This window comes from Anolis sagrei, chromosome Y (assembly GCF_037176765.1).
Source record: "Anolis sagrei isolate rAnoSag1 chromosome Y, rAnoSag1.mat, whole genome shotgun sequence".
NCBI classification, from domain to species: domain Eukaryota; kingdom Metazoa; phylum Chordata; class Lepidosauria; order Squamata; family Dactyloidae; genus Anolis; species Anolis sagrei.
In genome coordinates, this window is record NC_090035.1 from 63,578,396 (window position 1) to 63,592,582 (window position 14,187).

General features: G+C 41.7%; 1 protein-coding gene and 1 long non-coding RNA gene across 3 annotated transcripts in view; one reads left to right on the plus strand and one right to left on the minus strand.

The window, feature by feature from the left end:
• Positions 1 to 8,336, minus strand: part of LOC132780222 (FXYD domain-containing ion transport regulator 5-like) — a 31,537-nt gene extending 23,201 nt beyond the window's left edge. The window contains exon 1 of one of the 2 annotated variants that reach the window (XM_067462145.1): positions 8,225 to 8,336. In XM_067462145.1, coding sequence (XP_067318246.1) covers positions 8,225 to 8,272 — 48 coding nt within the window. In that variant the 5' untranslated portion in view covers positions 8,273 to 8,336. Of the gene's footprint in view, positions 1 to 7,096; positions 7,374 to 8,224 lie in introns of those variants that run through there. The other variant, XM_067462146.1, reaches the window with a different exon arrangement.
• LOC137095460 (uncharacterized) lies at positions 8,226 to 14,155 on the plus strand. The gene is made up of 2 exons (XR_010908850.1): positions 8,226 to 8,718; positions 13,776 to 14,155. It is a non-coding gene; the product is annotated as an uncharacterized lncRNA (long non-coding RNA).
• The last annotated feature ends 32 nt before the right edge of the window (positions 14,156 to 14,187 follow it).

The following is a 14,187-nucleotide window of genomic DNA, read 5'->3' on the forward strand; positions in this document are numbered from 1 at the left end:
AGGGAAGCAGAAAACAAGCTTGCTCCCTCCTCCCTGTGACTTCCTCTCACATATTTATACATGGCTATCATATCCCCTCTCAGACTTCTCTTCTTCAGGCTAAACATGTCCAGCTCTTTAAGCCGCTCCTCATAGGGCATGTTCTCCAGACTCTTGATAATTTTAGTCGCCCCCCTCTGGACACATTCCAGCTTGTCAATATCTCTCTTTAAATGTGGTGCCCAGAATTGGAAACAATATTCCAAATGTTCCACCCTTAAAGGCAACATAGCCCAAAGTTTTCAGTGCCTAACTTCAAATAAACATGTATAGTATAAATGAAGACATGACTTAGATAATATAATATCATATTTCTTTGACTGGGAAATTGTTAATTTGCCTGTTTTGTTACTTGTTTATTTTATTACATTGACATAATTCAAGGCATTGCTGTCTATTACAGTACGGAAAGATATGAAGGAATGTCGCAGCTTTGAGATTGTGTTGGATGAAGCTTTGGAGTCCACCAAAGCTTATGCTAGAAATATGTTTTATTCAGTTTACTGTCAAAGGTGCTGTAGATTTCCTTTCTATCTATTTACACTGAGATTATGCAATGATTACAGTCCAGAACATGGATGGATGCTTGCTCCATCCATGTTCAACATCTACACAAATGACCAGCCACTGCCAGAAGGGACAGAGAGTTTCATCTATGCTGATGATCGTGCCATTACCGCTCAAGCAGGGAGCTTTGAGATGGTAGAACAGAAGCTTTCCAAAGCTCTAGGTGCTCTTATTGCCTATTACAGGGAAAACCAGCTGATCCCCAACCCATCTAAAACACAGACATGTGCCTATCATCTCAAGAAGCATCCCGAGCTCTGAAGATCACCTGGGAAGGAATCCCACTGGAGCATTGCAGCGCACTCAAATACCTGGGAGTCACTCTGGATCGTGCTCTTACCTACAAGAAGCACTGCCTGAACATCAAGCAAAAAGTGGGTGCTAGAAACAATATCATACGAAAGCTGACTGGCACAACCTGGGGATCACAACCAGATACAGTGAAGACATCCGCCCTTGCGCTGTGCTACTCTGCTGCTGAGTATGCATGCCCAGTGTGGAACACATCTCACCACACTAAAACAGTGGATGTGGCTCTTAATGAGACATGCCGCATTATCACGGGGTGTCTGCACCCTACACCACTGGAGAAATTACACTGCTTAGCCAGTATTGCACGACCTGACATCCGCCGGGAAGTAGCAGCCAATAGTGAAAGGACCAAGGCAGAGACATCTCCAGCTCATCCTTTGTTTGGGTATCAGTCAGCACGTCAACGACTTAAACCTAGAAATAGTTTTCTAAGATCTACAGAGACACTCGCTGGAACACCTCAGCAAGCGAGAGTTCAAAAGTGGCAGGCTCAAACCCAGAACCTCAACCAATAGCTGATACCAAATGAGAGACTCCACCCTGGGCCCACAGAGGACTGGGCGACTTGGAAGGCGCTGAACAGACTGCGCTCTGGCACCACAAGATGCAGAGCCAACCTCAAGAAATGGGGCTACAAAGTAGAATCCTCGATATGCGAGTGTGGAGAAGAGCAAACCACTGACCACCTGCTGCAATGCAACCTGAGCCCTACCACAACATGCACAATGGAGGACCTTCTTGCAGCAACACCAGAAGTACTCGAAGTGGTCAGATACTGGTCAAAGGACATTTAACCAATTACCAAACTCACAAATGCTGTATTTTATCTGTTTGTTTGCTTTGTTCTGTTGTTGTTGTTGTCGTTCATTCGTTCAGTCGCCTCCGACTCTTCGTGACCTCATGGACCAGCCCACGCCAGAGCTCCCTGTTGGCCATCACCACCCCCAGCTCCTTCAAGGTCAGTCCAGTCACTTCAAGGATGCCGTCCATCCATCTTGCCCTTGGTCGGCCCCTCTTCCTTTTACCTTCTACTTTCCCCAGCATAATTGTCTTCTCTAGGCTTTCCTGTCTCCTCATGATGTGGCCAAAGTACTTCAACTTTTTCTCTAGTAGAAATGTAATATAATTGACTGGTTGAACTGACACGACAAATAAAAAAAAGTCCACAAAGTAGCTCACAGCATCATAAAAATACACATCAAGAACCACATACATCTATATAAATAAAAATGTAAAGTTCATTTGTAGGATTAACATAACACAAAAACCACTGGACGAATTGACACGAAATTTGGACACCTATCAGGTCAACAAGTGACCATCACTCATAAAAACACGGGAAAACACAACAGGAGGGACTTAAAAAGCCAAAAAAGCAAAATGATACTACAGCGTATGTGCAGAAATTACTCCCCGCACATCCGGCAAACAAAACACAATAGCATATCCACACTCTCTTCTGCACTACAGCTCCCAGCATCTCCTAGACCAGGCCCTTTAGGAAAGGAGGGCGAACCAAATGCACTGTTTTCAAGCTGCAAGCTTTCTTCTCCTTGGATTTCTTTGAAGGCATCACAATCCCTACATATTTCCAATTTCCTATTCCTGGATTGCAACTCCCAGCAATCCTCCAGATAGATAAGATAGATAGATTAGAGATAGATAGGCAGATAGATTGATCAGGAGGGACTGCTGGGAGTTGCAGTTCAATAATGGGTAGAGAAGGGAGAAGGGAGAAAGAGAAAGGAAATAAAAGGGGAGGAAGGAAGGAAAGAAAGGAGGAGAGAAAGAGGGAGGGTAAGTTGGCTACAACAACGTGTGGTGGGTACAGCTAGTATTAAATAAAACAATAACAATCAGGATATTAGCTTTAAATATTAATTGGTTTTTGATAATTATCGGCATGCACCTAATAACTAATTTGCTGTTGTTAAAGTTCATTATGTTGATTATTCATTATGTTGATCATTGCATTAATCATTATTTTTTTCTCTGCGATGCAAATGCTTGCCTTTTAGCCTAAGGTAAAGCTAAAGGCAGTCCCCTGACATTAAGTCCAGTCATGTCTGACTCTGGGGTGTGGTGCTCATCTCTATTTCTAAGCCGAAGAGCCAGCGTTGTCCGTAGACACCTCCAAGGTCATGTGGCCAGCATGACTGCATGGAGCGCCGTTACCTTCCCGCCGGAGCGGTACCTTTTAGCCTAGAGAAGTTCTTTTCATGCAAAACCTTTCAGGATAGCAAACCAGAACCTGTTTCATAATAAACCGTCCCAGCCCTTAAATGAGTTTTTACCTCCAATCTCGGATCAGAGATACAAGTAGAAGAATAACAGATTTTTTTAAAAATCCTAATTAAGTTAGAAAACAAAACTGCGGAATTGCTTCCCCTTGTTTGTTTGTATTTCAGCAAATCTGAACTAGCAAATTATTCTGCACTGCTCTTTCCAAACTCTGCTAGAGCAGGAACTATATTCTGGTATTCCATTCCCCAGGGTTGTTAGCATTTAATTGACCTTCTGTTAGAAAACCAGACAGTTCAGCTCAAACAGATGTCTAATGCTGCCTTAATTGAATTTCTCCTTTCTTCAGTATGACTGTGCAGATGCACATTCAGCTTCCAAAGAACATTTATCTTTTCTACATAGAAATCCAAGTTTCTCATCCTAAAGTAGTCAATGGTATGTATGCTTGTAAAAACCACACCAGTCCAAGAACTGGCTGTCAGTTTTTCATCTTATTAGAGAGATTTACTGTACAATCTTATACTAACAGGAGCTGCAGTGGTACAGAGGGTTAAACTGCTAAGCTGCAGAACTTGCTGACCAGAAGGTTGGTGGTTCGAATCCGCAGGACGGTATGAGCTCCTGTTGCTAGCCCCAGCTTCTACCAATCTAGCAGTTCGAAAAAATGCAAATGTTGGTAGATCAATAGGTAAGGTAACAGCACTCCATGCACTTATGCTGGCCACGTGACCTTGGTGGGAAGGTAACAGCACTCCATGCACTTATGCTGGCCACGTGACCTTGGAGGTATCTATGGACAACGCCGACTCTTCAACTTAGAAATAGAGATGAGCACCACCACCCATAGTTGGACTCGGCTAGACTTAATGTCAAGGGGAAATATTTACCTTTACTTGTACTAACATGGAGTACAGCAATACTGTAGAATTAATGCAATTTGACTCCACTTTAACTCCCATACAGGGGTTGCTCAACCCATTACGCAAAGTAAGCATTTGCAGTATAGTTCATTTTGCCCAGGGGTGCTCTTGAGACGCTCTTGGGGGAAAATAGACCTTGACATATGCGAGTTGTAGTTACTGGGATGTACAGTTCACCTACAATCAAAGAGCTTTCTGAACTCCACCAATGATGGAATTGAACCAAATATGGCACACAGAACTCCCATGACGAACAGAAAATATATATCAGTGAATGGTCTGGTTACCCCTGACATGATAAATAAATATAAAATAAATAAGTGATTGGTTGGGGGGGGGGGGGCAAAGTACTGTTTGCTTACCATTGAAAATTACCTACCTCTGCTGCCATGGCTCAATTTGACAGAAATGTGGGAGTTTGGTGAGACACCAACCTTCTTTGTGAGAGAAGGCTAACGACCTTGTAAAACTATAACTCTCATGATTCCATACTGCATCAATTCTACAGTGTAGATAAATCCTTAGAGCTCAGTAAACTGGTAAGGAATTACAGCTACTCTTATGAAAAGTAAACCAACGTAAGGTGTGCAAATTTGTGAATGTATCAGAACACATTTTTGCACAACAATGAAAGACATATACATATTTATCCATTTTGCACAATGAATGCTGGTCCCAGACTTTTAAATTGTCCTGTTGCAGAATGTCTGTTTCCTGGATGAAGAAGATTATTTTAGGACAGAGCAAACATAAAGGCTTATTTATAGCCTGTTCTTGATTGCCAGGACAGCATTTTAATTTTCCTGACAAGTTCATGATCTATGATGGGGAGGGCAACAGTGGCCCTCCAATCCAAATGTGTTGGACTGTGACTCCTATCAGTCATTCTTAGTAGTAAGTAATAATGAGGTTGTTAGTCACAACACCTATAGTTGCTTATCTCTGACATAGATTAGGTCAGTTATTTTTAAAATGAAAATCTGTATGTAACAGTCACATACGACATATTTTTCCATATAAAGGAAAATTGACTGTAATGAAGAGAATAATATAAAGTGTGCAAATAGAATCTAATTCTTAATAAGTCTATTTAACAAGAAACTATTTCTTGGTCAGTCATGTTTGCATTGTTTGCATTGATTTTTTAAAGCCACAGAATCATCCCAATACTGCATACAACAAGCCCCGTCACCTATTTTGAAATCTGAGTGAACACTCTTCTTGTTGTAAACATACAATAGCATTTTGCATTGATTGGTCCCATGTCGGTCCTTGTACATCAGAGAAATACACTGAGCAATATGGACACCAACTGTTGCAACCTTCAAGTAGTTTCTAGTTAGAGAATCCAAATTTTACAGTGAGCTAATAGGACTAAAAGGTAAAGATTTCCCCTTGACATTAAGTCTGGTTGTGTCCAACTCTGTGCAATGGTGCTCATCTCCATTTCTAAGCCGAAGAGCCGGCGTTGTCAGTAGACGCCTCCAAGGTCATGTGGCCAGCATGACTGCATGGAGCGCCGTTACTGTCCCACCTATTGATCTACTCACATTTTCATGTTTTCGAACTGCTAGGTTGGCAGAAGCTGGGGCTAATAGTGGGAAGCTGGAGCTAACGGTGGGAGCTCACCCAACTCCCCGGATTCAAACCGCCAACCTTTCCGTTAGCAAGTTTTGGCCAGCAGTTTAACCCGCTGCACCACCAGGCCTAATAGGGCTAATCAGTGCTAATTTCTACATTGTATGATACCATCTGCCTCTTTAGATCTTATTACTGAACACCCATAGCCTTTAACAGAAGTTTGTTTGCCTGTAATAATAAACATCTTCACTGCACACTTAAACCACTCTGAACCCACTTTAACTTTCTTAGCCGCATCTCATGGAATTCTGAGATTTTTGATTTCATTGTATACTCAGAATTCTCAGACAGAGAGCTTCTCTAGTGCTACTGGTCAGGGGATTAAATTAGAGAATTTGGAGTCTCTCCTGACCAAACTACAACTTCAAGGATTGTGTACTTTTGGAATCATGGCGGTTAAAGCAGTATCAAACTTCTAAAACTGTGCCACATGAGTCTCCTTGTTCAATATTCTACCACTACCAAATACAAATGAAATGTTACCATACATCAGTATTTCCCAACCTGGGTGTCGGGACCCCTGTGGTGGTGGTGGTGGTGGTGGGGTCATGAGGGGTGTCAGAGGGGTCTCCAAAGACCATCAGAAAACACAACATTTTCTGTTGGTCATGGGGATTCTGTGTGGGAAGTTTGGCCCAATTCTATCATTGGTGAGGTTCAGAATGCTCTGTAATTGTAGGTGAACTATAAACCCCAGCAACTACAACTCCCAAATGTCAAGTCCCCAAAGTCCACCAGTGTTCACATTTGGACATATTGAGCATTCGTGCCAAGTTTGGTCCAGATCCATCATTGCGTGAGTCTACAGTGCTCTCTGGATGTATGTGAACTACAACTCCAAAACTCAAGGTCAATGCCCACCAAACCATTCCAGTATTTTCTGTTGGTCATGGAAGTTCTGTGTTCCAGAATTGGTTCAATTCCATTGTTGGTGGAGTTCAGAATGCTCTTTGATTGTAGGTGAACTATAAATCCCAGCAACTAGCACTTTCCAATGACAAAATCAATCCCCCCACCAACGCCACCAGTATTCAAATTCAGGTGCCAAAATTATGAGATATTTACATTATGATTCATAACAGTAGCAAAATTACAGTTATGAAGTAGCAACAAAAATAATTTTATGGTTGGGGGTCACCACAACATGAATAACTGTGTTAAGGGGTCACAGTATTAGGAAGGTTGAGAACCACTGCCATACCTAGACAAAATGGTAAAAACAATTGATACAGTTGAAACGTCAGGAGATAATGCTTCTGGAAGATGGCCATACAGCCCGAAAAACTTACAACAACCCAGTAATTCTGGCCATGAAAGCCTTTGACAATAAATTGATGCAACAGCCACAAGGAATAACAACCACACAAACATACCTGCCAGAACCCTACCCTACAAGTTGCCCTCTGCTGTTCTAGATGACCATATCATCAGCCTGATGGGCATTTCTGCTCAGCTGAGGTCTCAAGCTCTCGATCCAGTCTCCAGAGATGGAAAAATACTGACACTTCCTCTCAACAAAAGATCTCCTTCTTTGACTCTGAGAACTGGTGACATGGTTGCTTACAATGGAAGAAAACTTCAAAGAATGTGAGAATCGTGATGCAGATATCTGAGCAGGTAGTGCTGAGCTATCCAGCCATTCTTCTCTTAGAAAGGAGTCCCTTAGAGCTCATTCTGACTGCATCGTGAAAAGAAATTGGTGTTTTCGACTGTTAAGCCTCTCCTACTGGATTGGATCCAGTCTGCTGTAGTCCCAACATAGCTGAAATTAACCAGCCACCCCCTCCTTCTTGGCTTTGGAACAAAAGCTGAATCCCTTGTTCTCCTCTCTCCCACACTTAACAATCCCACAGGCTCATACCAACACTTTATAACTTTCCAACTGGTCTGAGGCTTCTACTTTTAGAATCAAAACTTTGTGCAAAGCATGGAAAAGTTAAGTTTCGAGATGGTAACTATTAGAATATCCCAACCGATGAGGCCAGCAGTAGGGTTTGAGGAGCTGTATATGGCTGTGTGTGCCCTATATCCCTCTCCACGATTTGTAACAGTATGTCTTTAGTTTCTCTCCATAGTTGGGAGCAGAGGGAGTCTTTGAGAGAAGATGTATTTGGCAATGTGTGCCCTATGTCCCTGCCCAAAATGTATAACACTATGTCTTTCGTTTCTCTCCATGGCAGAGTGTCTTTGAAAGAGAGAGACCAAGGTGCCAACAAACATAATGCGGCATTTACCATATAGTTTACCTACCTATCTTACACTCTTTCCCCTTATTTTAGGCTCCCTCCCATCCTAATTGGGGACATGTGGCTTTCATTTCCGAAGGCCTCGTTCTTGTACCGACAATTCCAGCCCAAAGGGTTCATTCCCAGCAGAAACGTTTCTTCTGGCTGGTAAGTTGTTCCAGAGACAGGAAATAAATGGGAGGAGGGATGTAAGTTATTATTAGAAGGGAGACCTGGGTGGTCTAGTCTACGCTAAAGAGACCGAGGGTCACTCACCTTCATGGCGGATGCTTCACAACACCAGGCGTGCGGCATGCCGGGCATCTGTAAGGGAACGAAAGGCCCCACCAGTCATTTCCTCTTCTTGCCACTTCCTGGCACTTATGGAGTGGGTGTGAGTCACAAGGCACGTGTTCGTACATTTCCAAGTGTGTGGGTATATATAAAGTCCGGCCAGTGGTGTGTGTGTGTGCTTCAGGGGAGCATTAAGCAGAAGTACCAGATCTCTTTGTACATGACGGCAGGCTGTAACCAAATCTAGAGCCATTTAGAAGAAAAAAAACAACCTTCTCCTTTGTACGCTTGGATGAGCAGCAAAGGCCACGTGGATCGTCCAGAGCCATTAACTAGAACCAATATACAAACAGCTGGAATTGCCTACAAGACAGATTTCTGAGGAAAGAACAAAAATGGGGGGTCTGAAAATGGTGGTGCAAAGCCAGCCAGGTGGAAATGGTACGAAAAGGGACTCTTCTGTTTTAACTTATAAGGTAAGTACCTGTGACTATGTTGGGGAGAAGGTGCAAAATGATGGCCAGACTGTAAACTGCCACCATTAAAAGCTGGCAGTGAATTTGGGGAGTTGCAATCCAAAAAAGGTGATATTTTCCAGTTTTTCTACTAACTGCTTACAATAGAACCAAGAAAAGAAAGAAGGCCTTTGACTACAACAGCGTTTTTCAACCTGGGGGTTGGGTCCCCTAGGAGGGTCATGAGGGGGTGTCAGAGGGGTCACCAAAGACCATCAGAAAACACAGTATTTTCTGTTGCTCATGGGGGTTCTGTGTGGGAAGTTTGGCCCAATTCTATGATTGGTAGGGTTCAGAATCCTCTTTGATTGTAGGTGAACTATAAATCCCATCAACTACCACTCCCAAATGTCAATGTCTATTTTCCCCAAACTTTGTCAGTGTTCACATTTGGGCATATTGAGTATTTGTGTCAAGTTTGGTCCAGATCCATCATTGTTTAAGTCTACAGTGCTCCCTGGATGTAGGTAAACTACAATTCCAAAACTCAAGGCCAATGCCCACCAAACCCTTCCAGTATTTTCTGTTGGTCATGAGAGTTCTGTGTACCAAGTTTGGTTCAATTCCATTGCTGGTGGAGTTGAGAATGCTCTTTGAACTATAAATCCCAGCAACTACCACTCCCAAATGACAAAATCATACGCCCCTCCTCCAACACCAGTATTCAAATTTGAACATATCAGGTATTTGTGCCAAATTTGGTCCAGTGAATGAAAATACATCCTGCATATCAGATATTTACATGACAATTCATAACAGCAGCAAAATTACAGTTATGAAGTAGCAAGGAAAATAACATTATGGTTGGGGGTCACCGCAACATGAGGAATTGTATTAAGGGGTCGCGACATTAGGAAAGTTGAGAAACACTGGACTACAACCACTAGTATTGAGTACTACTTCAAAGAAACTGCTGGATAACTTTTCTCCCACTTAGAAAAATGAACCCTCCTTCCCAGCTCTAGTATTCAGAAACAGAAGACTCAGCTCCTAAACTGAGTTCAACCAGTCCTTTTCCTATGTTGAAGCATTTGTTCCCTCCTGTAAAACCGGGAAATTATGACATCATCACATCCTAGGATGCTTCCCCACCAGTCCACAGATTGATAGGCATGCAGCTCATCACTACATCTCTGGACTTCCAGCAGAGACCCCACCCACAACCAGAGTGGAACTGAGTTTAAAGTCGATATCAGCGATTTTAATGTTTGTATATACATTTATAGTTTTATGTCCCGGTATTGAATGTTTGCCGTATATATGTTGTGCTCCGCCCTGAGTCCCCTGTGGGGTGCGAAGGGCCAAATATAAATGTTTTAAATACACAAATAATTGTCATCAGAAGCTCCCCTCAAAATGCGGGAGCTTGCTTGTGCTGTGTTGGTTTCAAAGATCTGCGTAGCTTTGGCTACATTTCCCCTGTGTGATGGGGAAGCAGTGGTGCGAGGTAGCCGTACACAGAGTGACGGATTCACCCCACCACCTTTTCAGTTCACTGGCAACGCCTCCTGGGATACATAGTCCTACCTGAGCCATTATCCCAGTTCTTAACCAAAGTAGCCTCTAAACTCTGGGTCACAATCCTCAGTTTCATGGATCTAGTTTTTGAGAACAGATGGTATCTACCAGTTGCCAACTGCTTGCCCATAAAAAACTATGATGACCATATCAAAGAAACTAGAGCTGATGTGGTCTATCCTGTCACGCTAAGTATATTTCAGTCAAGTCCGATGCAGAAGACACAATAATGTTGCACCCAGGCAAGAGGGGGAAAAACAGAAAAACTTTACTCTTATTAAAACATAAACTTGCAATGTTACAAACAGTGCAACAAACTTACATAATCTTTGTAAGCAATACAGAATAAGGCTTCTTCATCTTCATCCAAATGAGAGAGCAGTAGAAATGGTTGAGCAAAATGCCTGAGCAAATGCTCCTCAGAGCAAAAGCTGAACTGTATTCTAAAAACCAGACAGTTATATCCCACCAGGTGTGGTCCAAACTTACTAGCTGACCTACATTAGCAGCTGCACATAATAATTTTCTTTAACACACACATACTTGATCCTGTTATGACTTACTGTCATAAGAGCAACTAACCTGCACTTTTGCTACTAAATTATATATTTAGCTGCTGTGTATTTTGTCAAATCTTGCTTTGTTAAGAAACATGAAAGTAACTTTACAGTTGGCCCTCTTCCTCCATGGATTCTGTATCTATGGCTTCAACCATCCATGACTTGAAAAGATAGATAGATAGATAGATAGATAGATAGATAGATAGATAGATAGATAGATGTTGTTCATTCATTCAGTCGTCTCCGACTCTTCGTGACCTCATGGACCAGCCCACGCCAGAGCTCCCTGTTGGCCGTTACCACCCCCAGCTCCCTCAAGGTCAGTCCAGTCACTTCAAGGACGCCATCCATCCATCTTGCCCTTGGTCGGCCCCTCTTCCTTTTGCCTTCCACTTTCCCCAGCATAATTGTCTTCTCTAGGCTTTCCTGTCTCCTTATGATGAGGCCAAAGTACTTCAACTTTGTCTCTAGTATCTTTCCCTCCAGTGAGCAGTCGGGCTTTATTTCCTGGAGGATGGACTGGTTGGGTCTTCTCGCAGTCCAAGGCACTCTCAGAACTTTCCTCCAACACCACAGTTCAAAAGCATCAATCTTCCTTCGCTCAGCCTTCCCTAAGGTCCAGCTCTCACATCCGTAGGTGACTACAGGGAAGACCATGGCTTTGACTAGGCGGATCTTTGTTGCCAGTCCGATGTCTCTACTCTTCACTATTTTATCGAGGCTGGACATTGCTCTCCTCCCAAGAAGTAAGCGTCTTCTGATTTCCTGGCTACAGTCTGCATCTGCAGTAATCTTTGCACCTAGAAATACAAAGTCTGTCACGGCCTTCACGGTTTCTCCCTCTATTTCCCAGTTGTCAATCATTCTTGTTGCCATAATCTTGGTTTTTTTGACGTTTAGCTGCAACCCGGCTTTTGTGCTAGATAGATCCAAAAGCAAACTTTGATTTTGCCATTTCATATCACTAATTATGTCATTGTATCTAATGGGAGCATCCATGGACTTTGGGATCTGTGGAGATCCTGGAACCATACCCCAGTGGATACCAAGGCCCCACTGTATATCCTAGAATTGTCATGAAAGAACTTGAAATATATTGGAAATGTACTGTTCATTTGCAAAAAAATGATTTTATGTTAGGCGATTGCTTTTTATATGGGCTATGGAAACTCTTGAACCATTTCAATGCTTTCATATCTATTTTTAAATCGAGAGTAAATCATTTCTGGTCATTATTTTTGATCAATTCTCTCACACCAGAAGTGACTTGCAGTTTCTCAAGTCGCTCCTGACACGAAAAAAGGTATTTTCCTTATTTTTAAAATGTTTTTATTAAGAATTTCCAAATACCTTGAAAGATATATTGGTATACAGCACTGGTTCTCAACCTTCCTAATGCCACAACCCCATATTACAGGTCCTCATGTTGTGGTGACCCCCAACCATAACGTTATTTTCATTGCTACTTCATAACTGTAATTTTGCTACTGTTATGAATTGTAATGTAAATATCTAATATGCAGGATGTATTTTCAGTCACTGGACCAAATTTGGCACAAATACCCGATACGCCCAAAATTTGAATACTGGTGGGTTGGAGGTGATTGATTTTGTCATTTGGTAATGCTGGAGTTGCTGGAATTTATAGTTCACCTTAAATCAAAGAGCCTTCTGAACTCCATCAATGATGGAATTGAATCAAACATGGCACACAGAATTCCCATGACCAAGAGAAAATACTGGGAAGGTCTGGTGGACATTGGCCTTGAGTTTTTAGAGTTGCAATTCACCTACATCCAGAGAACATTGTGGACTCAAGCAATGATGAATCTGGATCAAACTTGGCACAAATACTCAATATGCCCAAATGTGAACACTGGTAGAGTTTGGAGAAAATAGATCTTGCCATTTGGGAGTTGTAGTTGTTGGGATTTATAGTTTACCCACACAGAACCCCCATGACCAACAGAAAATACTATGTTTTCTGATGGCCTTTGGCGACCCCTCTGACACCCCCTCGCGACCCCCCACAGGGGTCCTGACCCCCAGGTTGAGAAACACTGGTATACAGAGAAAAGAAGAAAGAAAGCACAGTCAGAGACAATAGAAAAATTAAGATGACTTCCCATTTTCTTTACAGCAGTTACAGGTTTAAATGGATATGATCTTACTTTTATTGCTAGAAAAAGAATTAATTCATTGACGTCTTCTGATTCAAACCTAATAATGATAACTATTTATTTATTTATTTATTTACTCTGTTTCTATCCACAATTATGTTAGGCACTTACTACACTACCATATAAAATCCAGTTTATCTGCTTTGAACTGGATTATATGGCAGTGTTGACTGATATAATCCAATTCAAAGCAGGTAATATGGGTTATCTGCTTTGATAATCTGGATTATATAGCAGTGTAGAGGGGGCCTTATTTAATTTTTTGCTGTTTTTAAAAAAGCACCTGTGTCTATCTGTTAAATAACTTTTCACCTATGATAAAGTGTTCCAACATGTTGACCACACCTCCAGCATTCATTTGAAACATGCATTTTATTCATTCTAGCCAATCGATACATCTTTTTAAAATATATCCTTTAAAAAGCAAATTTCAATAATTATTAGACCATTGTTTCTTATTACTCGGCGTAATCTGTTTTTTGAACCAAACGAATGAACAAGCAGAAAAATATAGTTTAACATCTAATGATCCCAGTCTACTTCTTTGTTTTGCATCTTCAACGGTAAACCTGCTTTTGCAATTTTTTCTTTGTGCTCATTCATGCATATAAGGAAAAAAAAACCCAAAAGCAAAAGCAAAAAATAAAATCAAATCACTATTGATACAGAACATGAAAACATATGTATATATACTTTAATAGACTATACCTATATTGATTTTTATTTTATTTTTTAATTTGAATTTTATTCTGATTTTCAGGACCACCTCCCTTCTAACTTTTGAAAGCAGCTCCACTGGACTCCTTCAATTACTGCACTTTTTACTTTTGGCTTTCCGCCCTCTGCTGGCCATCCAACAATTAGCATGCACTCTGGTAAGGAATAGGGATGTGCAACTTGGCAAAAAAGTGCAGTTTTCGGTCCCATTTTTCACAACTCTTTCACCACCACTACCATTCTGTTTACTGGGAAAATCCCAAAATGAGATGAGCACTACACCCCAGAGTCGGACATGACTGGACTTAATGTCAGGGGAAAACCTTTACCTTTTTATCACACCTTTAGGAAGGAGATTTTGACTATGGGATTTGTAGTGTCTTTTCTTGCAACGCAAGTCAAACAAAGGGAAAAAAAACAGCAGAGACCTTTGTGGTTTTGGAAGTTTATTTCAC